Genomic DNA, 22567 nt, shown 5'->3' with positions numbered 1-22567 from the left:
ACATTATTTGCAATATGGTAAGTGCATTATGTGTTAGGCAGCCCAAAATACATTCCATAAAATACTCTTGATTTGGGGGTTTATGCCTGAACATCCATCACAGATGCTGGGAGGACATGAGCTCAATCCTGAGAGAGTTTTTCTAATCCACTAACTCCACAGGAAGTATTTGTGCAAGGAAAGAAAGAGACTGTTCTGAAATGCAACACGTCCCTGATGAATAGATGTTATCATTGCAAGCTTATTGTCAGGGTTTGTAGAGAAAAGTTTATGTCAAATGCCCTTCCTGTCTCAAAAAGCTACATACTGTGTAGAGATCAACAAATATGTTTTTTTCCATGTCCTGTGCCAATTGTTTAGAATTCAAAGAAGCCTATAAACGCAATGTTTTTGGGTCAATATATAAGGGTGATTTAGCTTATTTTCTCCAAATTAGATGATCTGAAATCACTGCAAACTGGTCCACAAACCTGTTTTACAAAATGGATACCAATGCTGTGTTCAAATGAAGATTTATACATACTGTTAAGCCGCTGGTTGGCCCAAACAAAATATTAGCCACTACTACAGATTTAAGGCGAATAGTTGTTATGCTAAAAAGACCACATATCAGCCCGATACATTGACCAAGTGGTCTATTTCTAAAACTGTGGAAAAGACTACGTAGTAGTATTAGTAATTAGAAATAACAGTACTGCTAGTAATAGCAGTACCAGTAGCAGTGGCAGTAGTAGTAGTAGTAGTAGTAGCAGCAGTAAACAGTAATAGTAGTAGTAGTAGTAGTAGTAGCAGCAGTAAACAGTAATAGTAGTAGTAGTAGTAGTAGTAGTAGCAGCAGTAAACAGTAATAGTAGTAGTAGTAGTAGTAGTAGTAGTAGCACTAAACAGTAGTAGTAGTAGCAGGAAACAGTAGTAGTAGTAGCAGGAAGCAGTAGTAGTAGTAGTTAGTTGTTGCTATTGTTGTTGTATAGCTATGAAGTAAGGTATAAATCTGTATTTAATTTATACTGCATACAATTAAAAAAAAAAAAAAAAAAGCTAAATTTGCACAAGGGATGAGATAAAAAGTTATGTTGTTTTATGATGAATTGGTTCATTAATTTCCTTAAGTATTGGTCTTTCTCCATTTCTAAACTTATATTGGCTGTGCACTGAAAAGAACTGCTCATTATCATCTCCAAATGTGATATTAATGTGCAGTTCATATTTGTCCAGTCCAGAGCTGGCAAAACTCCACTGTGTTGGCTTCTCTCCTCATTCCCCAAGTGTCAAGTTTTTACTGTCACAATCTGGTGATATCTGTGAAGATGGTATGATACTATTTGAGGCTGTAGATTACATTTCTGGTTACAGCTGTGCAATTTATCCAAAATGAAATTAAGATTATAGTTCCAATCAATTACAAAAATAGGTATTAAAGGCCTGCATCTAATGTCTTCCATGCCTTTGAGCAAAATTTGTCCAGTATCTTGTCTTGTATAAACCGCTCTTGAGATCAAAATAAGTCAGCTGCATACATGTTAGCTTGTTAGCTTTACTATGACAGCAAAACTCTGCCCTGGTCTCTGAAAGTTGGAGAGTTGTGTTTTTTTGTTTGTTTGCTTTTTTTCACAGCCAGTATAAGTTTAAAAATGGAGAGACCAACACTTTTTTTGTGGGCCATTGTAAACTGTTTGAAATGAACTTGCTCTGGTTGTCACATTTTTAGACAGTAAATATCAGGTACAGCACCTTTAAATGCCAAAGATAATCTGGGAGGGGTCTGAAGGACTAAAAGGGAGAGTGAGAGGGGAGAAGGGCTGGGGTCTAGAGGCATAAGGAACAATGTGATTGGTCTAACAGGTATCCAGACTTCAAACTTCACCCCTGCAGCCAGGTGTCTGTAATTGGAAACACCTGACTGTAATCAGAGCAGTCCTATGTGATGTCACATAATACTTGAATTGAGTTTTTGACCGCAAAGCTGCAGATTGACCTTGTTTGCACTAAAATTTCCACCATATTCACAGTTTATTAGTGAAAAAGACTAGATTTAGTTACACTTTAAAAATGTAAAAGTATAAAACATTCTAAATAACCATAGTAGCAGTTGCCGTGTCTCTTCCATCATCTCCCTGAGTCATGTGTGATTCTAGGCTCCACTGGTCTTCCCTGCAGCTTTCACCCAAGGCCCACAGACTCCTGATGTAAAGCAATTTAACAATTTTTAATTAAACTTTTAGCCCAATTAGCTTTTGTTTAGTTGTGTTCAGTTTCACTGTGTCTGTTTTAAAGATGACCCAAGTGTGAGTGTAGCTGAGAGGAGCTGGCAAGGATTTCAAACACAACAGAAGGATAACACAATTATATTTCATTTTACTGTACAAATGAAAACCAATGCATTGTGGATATTTAGGTTTATAAAGGGAGCAGGGGATTTTCCTCAAACTTTTGGTTAATCTAGGTAATTGCTAACAAGCATGATCAACTACATTGATTCAGGCATTGTAACTATTTAATACCCTAACCCCTTAATTATTAACCCTTAGTTATTAACCTGATTTTGTTTGTTTGTTGTTTTACTATTTGTTCATTATAAGTTGAATCTTTTGTTTATATTGTTTATAAAGGCTAACTAAAGTATAGTTATTATGAAGTTTTACCAGTTAATTTATTGTTTAAATGTTAAACGTTTCCATTATTTATCTTCATTATAACAAAAAACAAAACTTGAAATCATTCTTCCTGTTAGTAGGATCACCTCTCCATAGATCCGACCTGTAACCTGTCCTGATGGTATCACTCTGGTTGTCTCAGATAGATAGTCTTGGATTGGTCCTGGTTTGATGTAGATTTGTGTAGGTCCTATTCTAGTCCTGGTTTAGTTTTGGTCGAGTCCAGGTTTAGTTCCAGATATAGTCCCAGTTTAGTCCCAATCTTGATGCAACGATTGTCTTAGTGTGAACTGACCCTTAAATGCCATATTTCATGTTTTAATCATCATTGTGTTATCAAAATTGTTTTTCCCTGAGTTTGGTCACTCTCAGCTGTTTTGATTGTGGTTTATCAGCTTGTGAAGGTGCTGGTTCCCTCCCAAGAATGTAGGCCTATGATTGTGTGTTGTGTGGTGAGCCTGCTATAAACCAAGGCACAGATGCAAAATGTATAAGATAAGACACAGGGAGAACACACCAGCTCCACACAGAAAGGCCAAGGTGACCTGGAGATCGAACTCGAAACCTTCTTGCTGTGAGGTGTGAGTGCTAGCCATTCAGCCGCCATGCTGCCATCTTGTTCAAGTACAGTTTTTCTTTGGAGTAATTGAAAAGCTCCTTTCTAGGGAAGCTAACCACTCTGCCGAATTACATTTGCTCTTAATAATGTTTGTTTTGATTTGTGTTCAGGACGTTCTCGGAGAATGACTGTACGATGGTGGTCCCCGTGGACCCTTGCCTCAGTCCCACCAAAGGAGATCTGGTCTACAGTAAAACCGCCAAGCAGTGCCTGGAGGAGATCTCAGGTAAGGTCTACACATCTGCACATCTGCCTCTCAGGACATCTGCACCTCTGCACATCTGCACATCTACACTTCTGCACATCTACAGATCTACACCTCTGCATCTACCTCTGCACCTCAACACCTCTGCATATCTACACTTCTGCTCTTCTGCACAGCTATACCGCTGCATATTTACACCTCTGCTCTCTTTGAAAATGGTTTGTGTAGTTTCTAAAGTAATTGATTCCTTCAAATAGTGAGCTCCAAGTTGTATTGTATTTTTGTCAATATGTCAAAAAAAAATAAAAATTTGTAAACATTTAGGTTGGATGAACCTACCTACAGTTATGTTGAAATTTGTCGATCGTTAAGTGTATTGCTGTTCAGTGTCAGTATATTGATGTCTAAGCCAAATGTTCATTGTAATCTTCCCAACAAAAAGGTACAGAGTGATGTGTCTGCACTTTTGTGGTGAATGTTCTGGTCCATTCACGCTTTGAGCATGACTTGAACCACAGCCAAGACAGAACCAAGATGCATTGTTAAAATATAGTGTAACTATTGTTTCATGAGATAATGCAAAACGATAAATAAAATGTGTTACATCACTCTGATGTTCCCCCTCTCTGTAGTCTCTTGATTCAAACTGAGTAAACAGAGGGTGTGAGGTCATAAAGAGGGCAGTGCTGACAGACACGGACACAGGCACAGCTGTGACTGGAGCTGCTATATCTGCCCTAGGGCAGATACCTCAGCTGCACCACGACTCCTTGCTATTTATCAGATTTTTATTTTCACAACAATGAATAAATCATAAATAAATAAGATAAATTATAATAAAACAAAAATAGAAACAGATAATAATTATAACAAATATTGCAAAGAAAAAAAATTGCATTTGTGTTATGTCGTAACGTCGGACAGAAGGGACTAAAAAACAGTACTTGGGAAAAGGTTGAACAGTGTTTATTTACAGAAGTGCAAAGTGCAGAATGATGGTAGATCAATTGGTGAGTCGAGAGCAGGGTGTTTGCCGTGGTCCCGGGGTATAGCAGGAGCAGCAGAGTCTGAGACGAGACAGACAGTACTGGTAGAGAACAGCAGGGTCGGAGATGGGAGAGCTGAGAGGGTCCAGGGATCGGGATCTGGTAAGGAGCAAAAATATCCAATTTAGCAATGTCAAAAAGCGCAAAAACATGAACTGAGCCAAGCAGGGTGTACCAAAGAGATACGCGGACGATCTGGCACTGAGTGTCAGGTCCTGGCTCCTCTTATCCTCTCCAGGTGCAGCTGATTGCAGATTAGCTGCAGGTGTGCACGGGAGGAGCCAAAATCTCCGCCCAGCTCCAGGCTCAGATACAGAAGGGAGGGGAGAAAGTGCAGAAAAAGGCAGGACCATCAGGGATCATGATATGTTACTAGTGTATTATTCATTTAAACACTTAATTTTGGCCAATCGGTGTCCTCTACCTCTCTCTTAATCCCTCTCTTCCCTCTCTTTCTGTCTCTGTCTGTCACTCACCATCATTCACCCCCCATTTGTCTTTCACTATCTTTTCTCTCTCTCTCTCTCCATCTCTCCGATCTCTCTCTCTCTTCACCCCTCCACGCTCTCGCTCCTTTTTCTTAATCTCTCTCTTTCCATCCTTGTCTATCTCTGTCTCTCTCACTGGCTCTCGCTTTCTACCTGTCCCACTCTCTTCTTCTCTCCCTCCCTCCCCCATTTCTCTATCTCTGTTATCTCTGTCTATCTCTTTCCTGTCTCCCCCTCTCTCTTTGCCCCTCCCCTCCCTTCTCTCTCTGTCTCTCTTCCTCTGTCCCTCTGTCCATCCCTTTCTCTCTGGTTCTCTCTGCTGTCTCTGTCTTTCTACCCCTCCACATTGTCTCCTTCCCTCCCTTCTCTTTGTCTCTCTGTCTGTCCCTCCCTCCCTCTCTGTCAATCCGGCCCTCTGTGTCCTGGGAGTAAGTGGACATACAAATGAACACTTTGCTTTGCTGCTCACTGCCCACGTTTCATTGTGTTCACTGTGGACTCAAGACTCAGACTCTCAGACTGTTTAGCTCTGTGAACCTAATATCTTTGTTAGATGAAAAACAACTGTTGTGATGTATTGTCAAATATGGCAGTAGTAGTTAAAGTTATTGACAGTTGACGCCATAGACTGTATATAAATGGACATATCTAACCTGCTAGCTGACGTGTGAGCATGGGCACAATTCTGGTTCTGGTCTAAATGTATTAACCCACTATACATAATCTTGGTGTTTTTTATTTCGCTATTGTGTCCGTAACTCAACATATGAACAGACAAACCAGGTGCCTTCTTTCCTCAAGGTTGCCCCCGCTAGCGTTAGCAAGAGGTTTGATTGACAGCGTTCCTCAGTGTCTGCTCCCTGCTAAACCAATGGTGCGGGAAGAGGCCTTACCTTTAACATTGCTTCGGATTGGTTGTTTGGTTGCTTTGATACTCGTGGTCGGAATTCCTAATATGGAACCTGGCTCCAAATTTGTACCTATAACTGCTAGCCTTGTTGAGCTTCATCTGACTGGCGCTGAACGCTATGGGTGACATCACACTCCCTTATTCCACTTCTTTATAAGGTCTAAGGTTGACAGTTTGAATTGCAGAGGACAAGAGTGACACATTGAACTGATGGGGTCAATGACATTGACTAAATGCCCGAGTTTATTATGTGGTGCTTAGAGGTGTCTTAATTCAAACCAAAAACTACCTTCTCACAAATGTATTAGAATTTCACTGGCACTGGTAAATTGTTAAACTGAAAGTAGATTAATATTAGCATACTTATTGCTTATGTTAAAGGTGCACTGTGTAACTTTTCTGGTCATGGATAAATTGCCAGCTTACGTCCATGGAGATTTTTGCTTTGGCAGGATTGCACCACAGCATGGCATTAAACTTACCCATCTTGTATTCATTTAGTTACTACAAATTAAAATAAACACGGCCTGGTGGTGACACATGCTTTTCTCCATGGAGATAGATAAGAATAATGCCATACTCTGAAACATTTCAGGCTAATCAATAATATCCCCATGGAGACAAGATGGTATGCACAATTTTTATTTTCTTTTTTTTATTTATTTTTTGGTTATTTGACAATTGGCAGTTTCTTATAAATCTAAAATCTAAAATTATTGAGTGGTTGATTTTTAATACCTCATTCTGGTGACTACATTCATTTATGTATGTTTATTGAAATGAAATACAATTGATATTATTGATAATATATAGATTTTTTTTGCAGTTCTGCCTGACACCATATGGTAAAGTAACTGACCAAAGCACTTGAGTTCAAAATGATCACTATAGCCTACAAAGCACAAACAAACGTCTTGATTACACGTTTGAATGTGTCCCTTACATTCCGGACATTTTGCTGCGGCCCCGGTTTTTCCAAAGGCCCTGATTTAAATGGTAAAATTTAGCCTGTTTAGCTTGTTAGGATGATCAGTACGTTTGTCTGAGGTGCGTTTGAAATGCCTGGGTTTTGTTGTCACACATTTCTTTCTCTCCCGATTGTTCAGTCCACTAGAGGAAGTTGGAATGTGTGCTGACCAGAACCACATGATAAGAATGGCTTATTTTACATTTTACAGAGCAGACAGTTCTGAAGTGGTTTCTGACCATGTGGGAACACAGCGTTCAGTGAGGGGTTGGACAGTTTATACAGTTTAACATTATATTAAAGTTGCACTATGTTTCCCTGAAGATATTACTGCTTTGCTGGCAGTGTTCCACAGTATAGTATTAACCTGATCTGCCTTGTATTTCGGCTTGTCACAATTTTTTGGGGTCAATATTTATCATGTGTACTTTTTCTTTCTTTTCTAGTGGAGAATTTTTAAAATTATTTTTCTTTTTATTTAGGTCATTCTATTGCTAAAATGGTAAATTTTTACTGTGAGCAGAGTTGCCCCTCCACAACTCTGATCCGTAACTTGACCTGGTGGTGTCTCCGTGGAAATAAGTTTAATGCCATGCAATAGAACATTCCAGCTCCACCACAAACGTTACATATTGCACCTTTAAATTCAATTTTTTTTCTATCCTTATGTTTTGTTTGTGTTGTTTTGTGTTTTTGTGTTTAAAATTGCATTGCATGATTTCATTGCGCTTGGAGCAATTTCTTGAACTGAATTGTAAAAAGAAAAATGTATTCTCTCAGTTTTTAACTGTGCCATTATCATTTCAGGCAGAACAGGTTTAGACAAATTTGCTGTCATTTGTTGGACAGACTGTGGCTCTGGCCAGATGTGCACTATAAATGTGTCTATAAATTCTGCATTTTATGTATTTAAGAATGTAGAATGCAGTGGTTTTACACAGTACAGTAAACATGCAAGTAACTTTGAGGTATGCAAATATATGACAGAGACTACATAATATTTAGTGTAATGACTTTGTTTATGTAGGGAGTTTATAGTGAGGTACAGGAGTGATGACGTCCACCCGGAGGAGGCAGTGCAACAAATGGAGCATGGACAACACATTTATAACATTATAACATTAGTAAAGAACGACCAGAAAAGTTTGTGTGTTCTTTGGGTGGAACATCGAAGGAGGATCTATATTTATATGGAGGATGCTCATTTTTGTTCTACAGTTTGTATAAGATGTAAAGATGTGGTGATTGTCTAACATCTGCAGATTACAAAGGATGAAATACAGATTAAATAGATAAATGTTTGGGACAATATTATAGGCATAACGTTTGTTCATTATTTTTTTACTATGACAATTATATTATGAGGGCCCACTATAGTCTCCTCTATTAATGGTAAACACTGATAACTACACAGTTTTAAATCTTGATTAGCAGAAAATAAATGAAAACATTGGATTATTTTACATTAAAGGTGCACTATGTAACCTTTCTACTCGAGGATGCTTGTCTCCATAAAGATATTAGTGAATTGTCTGGATTGTTCTCCAGTATGGGGTTAAATTTATTAACACACCTTAATTCATTAAACTTAACAGAACTAATAGTATCCACTCAGAACAGTGAAGAGACACCCTCTTACCTTTTTTATGAACTCGTAAAGTGAGTGAATAGCTGGGGTTGTTTATGATATTAGAAATTGATATCCAATATATTGGCTTGCTGCTGTGGCCGTAACTGATATTTGCTGATACCAATATTTAGCTTTTAAAATTCATAGCAAAGCTCACAGATTTATCTTAAGTAAATGTATCTGTATCAAATAACCATATAGACCAATATCGACTAATCTGTATCGATATTGGCTGATATCAGTACTGAAACCGATATATCACCCATCCCTACATAAGATTATAACCCCTGACAGAGTGTAGTGCAAGCCTAAACACGGTCACCAACTGAAGCCGGGATGGGGTTGTGCTCAGTGTTGCAAGTTGAGCCTTTAGCCACTAGGTACATCTGGCCCTACCCATCGGCCATGCGCAGTTGAGCTACTTCCCATGAGACTTTGCACAATGAGAGCGAGCAGAGCAGCCACGAAGGAGGAAGGAGGCTCATTTGCATCGCTCGCATGCTCATTCATGTCATACTACTTGACCACTCTAACAAGACAGCAAACGGATTTTGAACTGAGAAAAAGTTTATGCCACAAAATTCAACCTTTGTTGAAGCTGTCGGGGTCCTGTCAGCCGAGCACAAGCAGTATGTGATTACATTCTTGCTCTATGAGAAAAATCCTTTCTGGGCAGGAGGGATTTTTTTCGTTGTACAGTCCCTGACAAAAGTCTTGTCGCTTATCCATTTTGTAGAAACAAACGCTTATAACCTGACTTTAAATTAATTGATTGGTCTTAGAAATGTCTCATATGAAAGCTAAAACCCTCCCAAATTATGCTCAATATACTAAAATAAATTTGCTTCACTGAAGAAAGATTGATCATTTAATGAACACAGAAAGGTCAGATTTTGGCAAGACAAAAGTTTTGTCGCCTACAGAAAATTGAACAAATAATTTACTTTAAATACAGAAATATGTTGCATAACGTCAGTGAATTAAGTAGTGGTGGTGTGAGATCCATATTTAATATCTTGTATGACTTCCATGAGCTTGAAGGACTGCATCCATGCGGTTCGACAATGATTCATACAATTTGTTGACGAAGTCATCAGGAATAGCAAAGAAAGCAGTCTTACATGCCTCCCAGAGTTCAAGATTCTTTGGTTTGCCTTCCATGCTTCCTCTTTCATTCTACCCCAGACATGCTCAATGATGTTCATGTCTGGTGACTGGACTGGCCAGTCCTTGAGCACCTTGATCTTCTTCGCCTTGAGGAACTTTGATGTAGAGATAGAAGTATGCAATGGAGCACCATCCTGCTGCAACATTTGACCCCTTTTATGGTTGGGAATGTAAGAGGTAGCTAATACTTCTTGATATTTTAGGCTATTGATATTGCCTTCCACCCTGCAAATGTCTCGCACACCCCCATACTGGATGTAACCCCAGACCATGATTTTTCAGCCACCAAACTTAACTGTTTTCTGGGTGAATCTTGGATCCATGCGGGCTCCAGTAGATCTCCTGCAATATTTGCGGCGGCTGTGATATAATTCAACCGAGAATTCATCTGAGAAATCCACCTTCTGCCACTTTTCCAGTGTCCATCCTTTTAGCAGGCTGTGGGCCTTGGCAAATGCCACACGTTTTTTTAATTGCCTTTTGTTTAGTGCTGGTTTCTGTGCACTGATTCGACCATGGAGGCCATTTTGAGACAGAATTCTACAAACTGTTCTGGTTGACACAGGGACTTGAGGTGACCAGGCCTGGTGGAGCTCTGCTGCAGTGGAAAAGGAGCTGGCCTTGGATTTTCAAATCAAGAAACGGTCCTCCCTAGCAGTTGTTTTGCGGGGTCTGCCGGACCTGGGCTTGTCAAAAACATCTCCAGTCTTTTCAGATCTTTTTCTTATTCTTTGTACTTGACGCTGAGACACATTGGAGGTGTCAGCCACCTCAGCAGTGGATCTGGTCTTCAGCCTCTTGATAATTAACGCTTTGGTGTCAGGGTGGATCTTAGGCATGTTGTCAGAGGTCAAGTTGCAGTTGATGTGAAGGTCTGGTGTACTGAGGTTCTTTTTATACACACCCACTAATTGATTGATCAGTAACTGATCACAGGTGAGGCTGTAATCTAGGATTGGGTGCATCATATGACAAGGTGACAAGACTTTTGCCTTGCCAAAATGTGACCTTTCTGTGTTCATTAAATTATCAATCTTTCTTCAGTGAAGCAAATTTATTTTAGTATATTGAGCATAATTTGGGAGGGTTTTAGCTTTCATATGAGACATTTCTAAGACCAATCGATTAATTTAAAGTCAGGTTATAAGCTTTTGTTTCTACAAAGAGGATAAGCGACAAGACTTTTGTCAGGGACTGTAGTACCAATGTGTGGCCATTAATCCAACTTGAGACAGCTCTAAGCTAGCAGTGCCCTATCCAGTTATTTTAATAAATCCGTGAGTTAGAGTTGCACTATGTAACTTCTCTGGTGAAATGTCATATATTCTTAATCACTAAACTGAATATGTTTTGTCCTGTTTCTGAATGAATCCACTAAATGTACAGCAGATGAAGGAGATGTGCGTGCTGCACACAGGTGTGATGAATGAGGACAGGTCTGATAATGTGCATGGTGATGGATGGAGGGATGAGCTCTGTGGTCCATTGTTGATCTGTGATAAGCCTCTGCTCGTCTCTTTAGCTCCTCAAGACAAGCTTTTAATTAAGTTCTGGACAGAAAGAGGAGGAGTGAGGGAGGAGAAAGAGACAGGATAGAGGGTAGAGATACACCAAGATATCAATTGGCTGATATATTGGGCCACTGGCCTTGAATCTCCAGCACAAGCTGATATTTTGTTTTGGTTGATTTGCTGCCTAGAACATGCACACAAAGCTTTATTTAAACACTTTAATATGTAGAGACAGCTGCACTAAATGTGATACACAGCTCTCTAAAGGTTTATGGTAAAAAAGGACTGTGGTTCTGCATGTGGTTCTGGGCCAAATCTATTGGCCCAAAAGTATTGGCAGAGTTTATCAGCCATCGGTATTGTCATTGGCCATGAAAAAAAGAAAACAAACAAAAAAAAACAACACATACTATTTATTATCTAAAAGAGGGGTGTGGACTGTATTCATGGGTCCAGATTGAATAATGAAAAATGTGTTATGTTGCTATAGCAATTAACAATTTAAATCAAAATATTACATCTTATGAATGGGAAAAAAATCCTCAGATTTTTTTTTTTATATCCATAGGTGTCTGATGGAATCATGAGAATCCAGGACCCTTGCCATAGCGAATATGTTGCATATATGGGAACCCATGAATAGTCACAAAGACACAATATATTAAACATATTACTATGGAGTTATGATTGTTTCATTCATATTTAAAGATGCACTGTGTAGCGTTTCTGGTGGAGGGTCTGCCACCTGCTTGTCTCCATGGGGATTTATTGATTTTGTAGATTTTTAACAAAACATTAAACGTACCTTTCTTCATTGTTAAGGTACAGGTCAGGTCTATGGAGAGGCAAGCTGGCTCACATGAGAATGCATGTTTTTCAAGAAACTTTTGAGCAATAAAATCACCAGTAATTGAATAAATGCGAGATAAATATGTTTATTGGCCTACTGTGGAACATTCCAGCAGTGACATCTCTATGGAGACAAGCACTTGAGAGACCATACAAGAGAAAGTTACACAGTTAGACTTAAACTAAATATTGACATATTTGCATAGTGCACCATTTAATTTGGTGACAAACTACAATTTGAAGCACCATTTTTATTTTTAACATTCTAAACTGAAAACACAAGACTGAGAGGTAAATAAGGAAAAGGCGGGTTGAGAAAGAGAGGAGAGGGAGGAGAGAGAGAGAGAGAGCGCAATGGGCTGCAGAAGCTAAACACTCGACCAGAGCTATTCGAGCTGTGTGCACCAGCTGTCGTCTCTTCTCTCTTGTTCTCTCTCTCTCCTCCCTCTCCTCACTCCCTTCTTTCATTCGCCGTACAACCAGTCCGAGGGGGGTACAGAGAGGGAGAGCTGCCAAAGAGGTGCTAATTAAAATGGTGGCAATGGGCAGGCACTAGACAGACGTTTTCATACAGGAAGATAGACAAGCTACAGGGAGGATTGCAAAATGTAGCCGTGGTTGCTTCCACGCCCCTTACTATGTGGAGATGGAGCAAAACAGTTGGACTTGTGCTTGATTTGACCACGAATTTTGGCTTGTAAAAAATGGATTCTTCAATGAAAACAATGGATTTATCTCAGTTTGCTGTCCAGAGCTTCCCGAATCTTGGACAGCTGACTAAATTGGAACTAATGCGAATTTTGGTTAATGATATCTGTCTTTTGGCGTCAAGACAACCACAAGTATATGTTAGCTCAAGTTTGCTTATTAGGAGGTAAGAAGAATTGGTGGAAATGAAAAGAGGAGCGGAGTTTTCAGTGTACCAAGGGGGCAGCCCAGCAAGACGCCCCCCGCAACCACCTCCCGACAACCTCAATCTTCGGATAAAGCAGCGATCGCTCAATAATTTGACCCTGTTCAGCGAAAGGGAGCATGTGATATTCCCGGATGAGCTGCCAAACAGGCACTCCTATTCGCACAACTACCCTAAGCCCCAGGGAGCAATCGGGCCAGGGGTCTTAGGAGGGGGTGGTAGCTTGCAAGGAAGCCCAAGGAAGGAGGCTGCACATGGGACAAGAGCAAGATCGTTGTCCCTGTCTCTCACCAAAGTCTTGTCGCAATCGGAGCATTCGCTAATACCGGTGCCGTGGAGGTGTAGAGCGCAGAGGGCATCGTACAGCGGATACCCAAGAAGGATATCGCGAGAAGGGGTGGAGGAGGGAGGGAAGGATGGGCATGTGGAGGAGAAGCAGATGAAGAGGAGAAGTGGAGAGGGGGAGAGAGGAGGAAGGGAGAGAGGAGAAGAGGAGAGGGGTTACTGGGCGGCAGAGGAGGTCTCGGAAGGAGGACCCAGAGAAGGGACAGCCCAGTTGGATAAAGAGGTGATTCTGACCATGCTCGGAGACCTGGAGAAGGCGTTACAGCAACAGCAACGTGAGTCAAATTTGAACATTTGTTAAAGTTGCACTGCATAACTTTTTTGATTGAGGAGATGAATAGAAGTTCCCCACCTTCTTCTCTCTATGAAATCATTGCTTTGCCTGGAATGTTCCTTAGTATGTCATTAAGCTTAGCTATCTCCATGGAGACTAGCAGGTGACGCCACCAAGCCAATTTACAAATCTGTGGAGATTTAATGTGGTTAGTGGTTCAAATCTGCTAGTGCAGAAAGGATATGTGGCATTACTGGTGACCAGCCCCTCTAAATGTGCTATGATTTCAGATCAGACTTTGTGCCAGGTGCATGTATTGCAATTTGTCCACTGCATTTGACTGATCTGTCAATACTGCAGAGGCAACCTGCCAGGACCAGTAGGCACCTGGTGACCCATCTCTAAAAGTTGAGTTAGTCTTACTCAGGAAGGATTACCTTCAACAACTTCACTCCAGGTGGGTTGTTACAGTACTCATGGTCAGAATTCTTCTTTCCGATTTTGTGCGTGGAATATGCTTAGACAAATAGTAAAAAAAAAATATATAAATTACATGGAAGAGGAAATTTGTAAAATCTGTCTTGTTACTCAGCTGGGGTCATCTGCCCTTACTGAAGGTGCATTTGTGTTGAGCATTGCTGTCTTTATGATTTTCTAATGGCGGCTATTTATATTGTCATTTTGTTCTGATCCTGATAATCCTTTGCACTTTTCCACACCCACTACACTATTGGCCTGTCTCTGTCATGCTCTGATTGAGTGACAAGCGAAAAGTAAGACCAAGGTTAAACAAAAAATTGTGATTAGAATTTGTTGTCATATCACCTTCCTCTGGTGCAATAGAGGCTTTGTCTGATCTACGCTGCATTTTGTGGTTTAATGGGATTATGTTGAGTCAGAGATTAAACAAGGTGAAATGAACAGCACAGCAGAGCCAGGATTTGGGCTCAGATTGGATTTATTTCTGGTGTGTTGCTTCCCTATGCTGCAATCTATGATTATCCAGCTAAAATTAATTGTATCTGGCATATAAACCTTACTTTCAATATTAAAAATGATGGCCGATATGAAAATAAGGATATACAATGGTCCCTCGTTTACCGCGGGGGTTACATTCTAAAAATAACCTGCAATAGGCAAAATCTGCGAAGTAACAAGCTTTATTGTTTACAATTATTATATATGTTTTAAGGCTGTAAAACCCCGCACCACACACTTTATAGACTTTTCTCAGACAGGCATTAACATTTTCTCACATTTTTCTCTCTGTTTAGGTAATTAATAGTGACTCATGCGTATTTCACAGTTCCTCTAACCGTGCCTCCTTGTCCTGGCGCTGCTCCACTGTAGTGTTGTTCGAACATTTATGTAAATTTGACAGGCTGAACACATTCTGTACTGTACAAGAGACATGGAACGGTGGGGAAACTGATTGACAATGGTCTACAGTCCCCTAGCTAATCAGGCATGCAAAGTTGCGAAACACAGAAAGGTGAACCATGATATTGCGAGGGACAACTGTAGTTTGAAGATTCTAGTTTGAAGTTTAGATCAGTGTTTCTACTGTTCCTCATTTTATATCAGTTCTTGTTGGTGAGTAGCACAAGTAAAGAATGTCTCACTATAAGAAACACATTGGCATTGGTATAAGATGGATATCGCTATACCCACTGGCACTAGTACAACTCATTGTAGATTGAAATAAAAAAGCCTAGGATCACTGATCACTATACATCTACAATTACAAGAAAAAAAATACTTATAATGTAGTTACAGCATTTATTTTATTTTAAGTGACTTTTGGAAGATAATCTAATTTCTGGGAAAGTATCCGCCACCTGCTTGTCTCCATGGAGATGTTATTTCTTTGTGTAAAATTGTTCACACAGTAGTTCACAAGCAATTGGCTTCTCAGGGCGAGGAGTAAATTTACAGTAAAACTATGTGTTTTTTAGGTATTTTTGAGCAATAAAACGCCTGTAAAAGAAATTTGAAAATAAAAAATAAAATAAAAAAACAATGTAAACAATGTAAAAACAATGCTAGAGAGATGATAGATTAATGCCACACTGTGGAACATTTCAGTTAAATAAGTAACATCTCCATGGAGACAAGCAAGGTTATATCCTAGGGCTGAATGATTTTGCAAAAATATCTAATTGTGCTTTTTCTGCATTGTGATTAGATTTGGGATTGATGCTTTAATAATGAGATTTTGTTCAATGAGAAAGTTCCAAGCACCAACACAGACAATGTTTTAAACAAATCTGAACATGACAACATTAAGATGAATATTCCAAATAAGTCATTTTTACCTCCTCAATCTTAATTTTCTGCCGTGTAAAATGAACATGCTCCACGATGTGTAACCACGTATGAGGGTCTTCACACCTCTGTCCTCACCTCCTCCTCTACTCCTGCCTGTGAATCAGCAGCCAGACTGATCAATACACAATAATTTTATATTGTTACTGGGCCTATGGCAGAACTAATGTGTCTGTGGTTTATAATTACAGGTATACAGAGTGCTGTGTACTTGTGAATTGTTGTTGTGCTCTGCTCGGTGACAATTCATTTTAGCCACAGGAAGCAGTGTTTTAACAGGCTTTTAATGTGCAATAAAGCATTTCGTGTGAAGAGCATAAGTGTGCATTAGAAGTACTTTGTGTTATGGCTGTGTATATTTGCAATACGGTGTATTTAACACAGTGCTTGTAATAATTGTGGTTATGTGCACTTAAAGGGAATGCTGTGCACTTAAAGGGAATGCTGTTTTATATTGTTTAGAATAAAATATGTTTACAATCTCTTAAATTTGTTAATTTGAGTACCAGTACTGGAATAAATTATTGACACAAATACCATACATTGACATTATGGAGCTCAGCAGTGAACAAAATTATCCATAACATAGTTCTTTTAAGTTCAAAAAGCACATTTAATACAAACGATTTGGTGAAATGCTGTAATAACTTAGTCATCATAGTAACAGTTGCACAATGGTTAGAGCACTTGTCCACCAACCCAAAGGTCCAAATTATGTTGTTGTGTCCTAAGCAAGACGCCAAGGACAGTGAGTGAGCGTCGGTGGTGGTCAGATGGGCCGATGGTCCAGATAGGCAACTTCACTTCTGTCAATCTACAACAGTAGCTTACCATCACCAAGTGTGGACTGAATGAATGATTAGAGTTTAGAGCTTTGTAAGACTTCGACAGTCTTTGTATGTAAGCTGTTATTCTCATTATTACAAATGGATAAAATGAAGGATTAGGCTTTAGTTGTGTACAGTATTTTGGTTATTTTGAACTATCGTAATGAATGAAATATACAATATTTACTTGCCTTCCTAAAGTAAGCACAATGTGTTAGAAACAAGGAAATTGAAAAATTGGAAATCTTTAAACAGGGGGTATTTTACTTCTATGGCATATTAACCCTTTAAGGACTGAGCATACTATGGGCCAGTATAGTTCACCTAGACTTTTATTCTTTTTTTTAGCCATAAAAATCATCTTAAATTAAGTATCAGAATTTACAGCATTTTTTCACACAACTACTTCTATTTTACACATCCGTCCGTATTTTTTTTCTTTTACGCATCGAATAAATGACTGGGAAAATCTCTGCAGCACCTGCGCTCTCATTCGTCACCTTCGAGGGACAATAGAGGCAGATTACCGTAATGATGGTAAAACATTCAGATAGCCCCGTGCCTCCGCTTTGAGACGCCGTTTGAGTTTACATGAGAGCGCGACTGGTTACACTGTTACGCTGCTGGAAAGTCCGCAACCATGCTCTATCGGCGACGATAGGATCCAACGCTATAGGGTTAATTGCTAACACATAACATATTTAGATCACCATGTTACCATATTTTATTGTTTTTGAAAATGAATTCAGTGAAAAGAGGGATTAACATTTTAATACATTTCACTTTTGTTTTTGATGCTCTAAATCTCCCCTCCTCTTGCTCACTGATCTAAGTCACTCCCCCTTCAGAGTACCATCACAACACAATCTGTGTGCATCCCAATAATGAAACTACTGCACATTGCATCAGGTTTGTGAAGTTGTAGTGTATCGTTTTGTGTACTGCTTTTGTAAATTTTGTAGAAAATTGTCACGCATGAGTGATGTAGGCTTGTGGGTGGAGCTTTGGACAGGATTGATGACATATGGAACCTCTTCAGTCATGTTTTTGATGAGGGAATGTGATGATAGTAAGCTTCAAAAGTCTTTTTTTCCCCATTGTACCTCCTCTTTAAAGTGAGAATTGAAATTAACATTTTTGAATTGTATTTAATCGACAGACCCATGCTGGATTGAACAAAATATGTTTAACCATACCAGTCCCCAACAGTTTAGAGGTTTCATAATGTCCAGATATTTTTCTTGGCTTCCTTTGTTGCGCTGGTCAAATCCAAACCAGAAACTCCACTGGGAAATCTCTGCTGGACAAAGAGCTAGGCAACTGTAGAAGAGAGCAATCAATAGTGCGTTATACAAACACAATCACAAGAACTTTTAATTCCACAGCAAAAATATTAAAATGTATTAATATAATGTCAGTTTATTTATAAAATATATATTTATAAAAAAAACAAAAAACAAAAAAACCAATTGTTCATGATGCAAAAAGTTAATTGTGAAAAGAAAGAATCACATACTCCCTCACTTATCACTTAAAATATTAATATCATACTGACTACACAATAAACACTGGCAAATTATGGGTTTCAGCTTCTAAAGATTTTTGACTATTCAAAAGATAAAATGTAATGTTTTGGATTAGGGCTGCAAGATTAATCGCAATCAAATCGAAATTGCAATTTTGAATGGTTACAGCACAATAATTTCCTCTATAAAAAACAAACTCTCTTGTCTTATCCAGCATAAAAGCTGCTAACCCTTTAGTTAAGATTTGTAGAAACATGTTCTGAAATGTAATTCTTGTATTAGCTTGTCAGTTCAGATTTCAGGCTTTTTGTCAATTCTTCTGGATGTGTTTAAAATATGAACTTTGAATATTATTAAATCATTGCTATGACGACTGCCCTATTTTTTCATCTATGTTACACCCATGGATATGAAATCATATTCACTGCCTGCATCCTCACTAGAGTTAATCAGTTACCATGCACATAATACCATCTCCACTTTCCTAGGTGAGACACCAACAAGAAGCAACTCCCTCATTGTAATTCAGTACAGTGTCCGGTTCTGAGGAGAGGAGCTGCCAAACCCTGACAGGGAATCCCATAGGCCAAGACACTCCGGACAGTAAACAAGGGCAGGATGCAGTTGAGTTGACATAATGCTAATAACCTAATGTGGCTACTGTCAAACACTGTACCAAAGCTGTGACTAAAATCTGTGCTCTCTACTTTAATAATTCATGTTAGCTCGAGATGAAAAAGCTTGCAGGCTAATGACATAGAAGAGTTTGCACATTTGATGAGGGATGATGTGCTGACGTGGGTAGTACCCAGTTATACTTGAGTAACTTTATTAATAAATTATACTTGTCTAGCAAAATACTTTTAAATAGAATAAAATAGAATAGAATGCATTTATTGTCACTATACACATGTACAACACCATACACATGCACAGCGAGATTAAAAACAACTCACCCTCCAATACAGACAGACATGGGACACTACAACACAATATAACTAAGATAGCTAGTGCCAGACATTAAGACATTTAAAACATTTAAAACACCCCAGACTACAACTCTCAACAAAATTTACAAGTAAATACTGCAGTCACATACTGCACTGAACAAGTATTGCACTATATTAGCTATTGCACTGATAAATATTGCACTGTGTTAAATATTGCACTACATTAAATATTGCACTGTATTGAATATTGCACTCAGTCAGACATATTGCACTGTATTAAATATTGCACCATATTAAATATTGCACTCAATCAAACTTATTGCACTCAATAAAAATATTGCACTATATTAAATATTGCACAAGTTGAAGGACAGTGCATACGTGAAACTTACTTGAGTAATGTATTTAACAGTGTGACAGTATACTTATGTAAAAGTTTTGGATACCCTTCCCACTATAAGTAAGTTTACAAGTTATAAAAGTGTTACATTGACAATATGAACAATTTCAAACATTTGTGTTTCTTGCACTGCTTTTTGACATTTTTGTGGTCTACCCTTTGAAAATATCTGATTATTTGCATTATTTTATGTTTTGTCCTTCCAGTTACACACGTGCACACAATTGTTGGTACCCCTTGGTTAATGAAAGAAAAACTCACAATGGTCACATAATTAACTTGAATCTGACAAAATAATAATAAATAAAGATTCTATGAAATTTAACCAATGAAAGTCAGATGTTGCTTTTCAACCATGCTTCCAAAGATTTATAAAAAAAAAAAAAAAAACTCATGAAACAGGTCTGGACAAAAATGATGGTACCCCTTGAAAATAATGTGACCAAAGGGACATGTTAATCCAAGACGTATGCACTAATTAGCATCACAGGTGTTTATAATCTTGTAATCAGTCAGTGGGCCTATATATAGGGCTACAAGTAGTCACTGTGCTGTTTAGTGACATGATGTGTACCACACTCAACATAGACCAGAGGAAGCAAAGGAAAGAGTTGTCTCAGGAGATTAGAAAGAAAATTATAGACAAGCATGTTAAAGGTAAAATCTATAAGACCATCTCCAAGCAGCTTGATGTTCCTGTGACTACAGTTGCACATATTATTCGGAAATTTAAGCTCCATGGGACTGTAGCCAACCTCCCTGGACATGGCCGCAAGAGGAAAAAAGGCCACCATTGTTGAAAACAAATCATAAAAAAGCCAGATTGGAATTTGCCAAACTACATGTTGAAACAAAGCTTCTGGGAAAATGTCCTATGGACAGATGAGACATAAATGGAACTTTTATCAAGGCACATCAGCTCAATGTTCACAGACAAACAGTATATCCAGAAAAGAACACTGTCCCTACTGTGAAACATGGAGGAGGCTCTGTTATGTTCTGGGGCTGCTTTGCGACATCTGGCACAGGGTGTCTTTAATCTTTGCAGGGTATAATGAAATCTCAAGACTATCAAGGGATTCTAGAGAGAAATTTGCTGGTCAGTGTCAGAAAGCTTGGCCTCAGTCGCAGGTCATGGATCTTGCAACAGGACAATGACCCAAAACACACAGCTAAAAACACCCAAGAATGGCTAAGAGGAAAACATTGGACTATTCTAAAGTTGGCCTTCTATGAGCCCTGACCTACAGTATTGTTCAAAATAATAGCAGTACAATGTGAATAACCAGAATAGTACAGGTTTTTAATATATTTTATTATTTGTACATGACAAACAAGTTACCAGTAGGTGCAGTAGATTCTCAGAAAACAAACAAGATCCAACATTGATGATATGCACACTCTTAAGGCTGTGCAATTGGGCAACTAGTTGAAAGAGGTGTGTTCCAAAAAAAAAAAAAACAGTGTCTGCCATTGACTGTACAAACTCAAAATTATTTTGTAGAGACATTTTCGTTTGTAGGATTTAGCAATCCTGTGAATCACTAAACTAATATTTAGTTGGATGACCACAGTTTTTATAACAGTTTCACATCTGTGTGGCATGGAGTCAACCAACTTGTGGCACCTTTCAGCTGTTATTCCACTCCATGATTCTTTAACAACATTACACAATTAATTTACATTTCTTTGTTTTGCTTCTGGAGATCATTTTGGCTGAACAGCCTGTAATTTTTTCCATCCATCCATTTTCTTCCGCTTATCCGGGGCCTGAGGATGGAGTTGTAGATGGGGGAGAGATTATGTCTCAGGCCCCCATTTCTGTTTAAGGAAGGATCCTCTTTCCTAACAAAAATAGCTTCTTTAACTCCTCTCTCAAACCATTTCTTTTCTCTTGCTAAGATCTGAACTTCACTATCTTCAAAGGAGTGGTTAGTGGCTTTGAGATGGAGATGTACAGCGGACTGGGGTCCAGAGAAACTCTCCCGCCGGTGTTGGTATGTCCTCTTATGGAGTAGCTGTTTAATTTCTCCAATGTAAAGCTCACTGCACTCTTCACTACACTGAATGGAGTAGACTACATTACTTTGTTTATGGCTTGGGGTTTTGTCCTTAGGGTGAACCAATTTTTGCCTTAAAGTGTTTGTGGGTTTGAAAAAGACAGGAATCTCATACTGTATGAAAATTCTCTGAAGTTTTTCAGACACACCCGCAGTGTAAGTAATGGTAACACCTCTCCCTCTAGGTTCAGATTCTCTGTTGTCTTATTTTTTAGCTCTAGCTTTGAACAATACTGTAAATCCTATTGTGCACCTTTAGAAGGAGCTGAAACATGCCGTCTGGAAAAGGCACTCTTCAAACCTGAGAAAAGTGGAGCAGTTTACTCACAAGGAGAGGGCCAAAATACCTGCTGAGAGGTGTAGAAGTCTCATTGACAGTTACAGGAATTGTTTGATTGCAGTGATTTCCTCAAAAGGTTGTGCAACAAAATATTAAGGGTACCATCATTTGTGTCCAAGCCTGTTTCATGAGTTTATTTTGGTTGAAAAGCAATGTCTGACATTCATTGGTTAAATTTCATAGATTTTTTTATTTTATTTTTTGTCAGATTCAAGTTATTTCTGTGAGTATTGCAAGTTTTTATTTCATTAACTGACAGGTACCAACAATTTCGTCCACGTGTGTACATTCATTTCAAATTAAATCAGTAGTAAATGAGATATTATGTGCCTTTTTAGTTACTCTTACTTGAGTAGTAGTTTTCCCAAATACTTTTTTCAATCTTGATTGAGCAATTTCTTGGACACTACTTACTTTCTACTTGTCAATTTCTATTTTGGTTAAAGTCCCACTCTGCATGATTCAGAAACTGAATTAGTAACATATTTGAGTCATCGTTGTGGTAATGTAACAAAAATATCTAGAAAAAAATTAGATGGTTTTGCTTTGAACCTGTCACAA

At 38.7% G+C, this 22567-nt stretch overlaps 1 protein-coding gene across 5 annotated transcripts in view; it reads left to right on the top strand.

The window, feature by feature from the left end:
- Nucleotides 1-22567, top strand: part of nav3 (neuron navigator 3) — a 460146-nt gene that overhangs the window by 249842 nt on the left and 187737 nt on the right. For all 5 annotated transcript variants that reach the window (XM_055225660.1, XM_055225659.1, XM_055225658.1 and 2 more), the window contains exon 10: nucleotides 3384-3499. In XM_055225660.1, the coding sequence (XP_055081635.1) occupies nucleotides 3384-3499 (116 nt within the window). The remainder of the gene's footprint in view (nucleotides 1-3383; nucleotides 3500-22567) is intronic.

The sequence above is a fragment of the Periophthalmus magnuspinnatus genome, chromosome 12 (assembly GCF_009829125.3).
Source record: "Periophthalmus magnuspinnatus isolate fPerMag1 chromosome 12, fPerMag1.2.pri, whole genome shotgun sequence".
Lineage (NCBI taxonomy): Eukaryota > Metazoa > Chordata > Actinopteri > Gobiiformes > Gobiidae > Periophthalmus > Periophthalmus magnuspinnatus.
The sequence above is the reverse complement of the archived record's forward strand: the minus strand, read 5'-3'. Positions and strand labels throughout refer to the sequence as shown.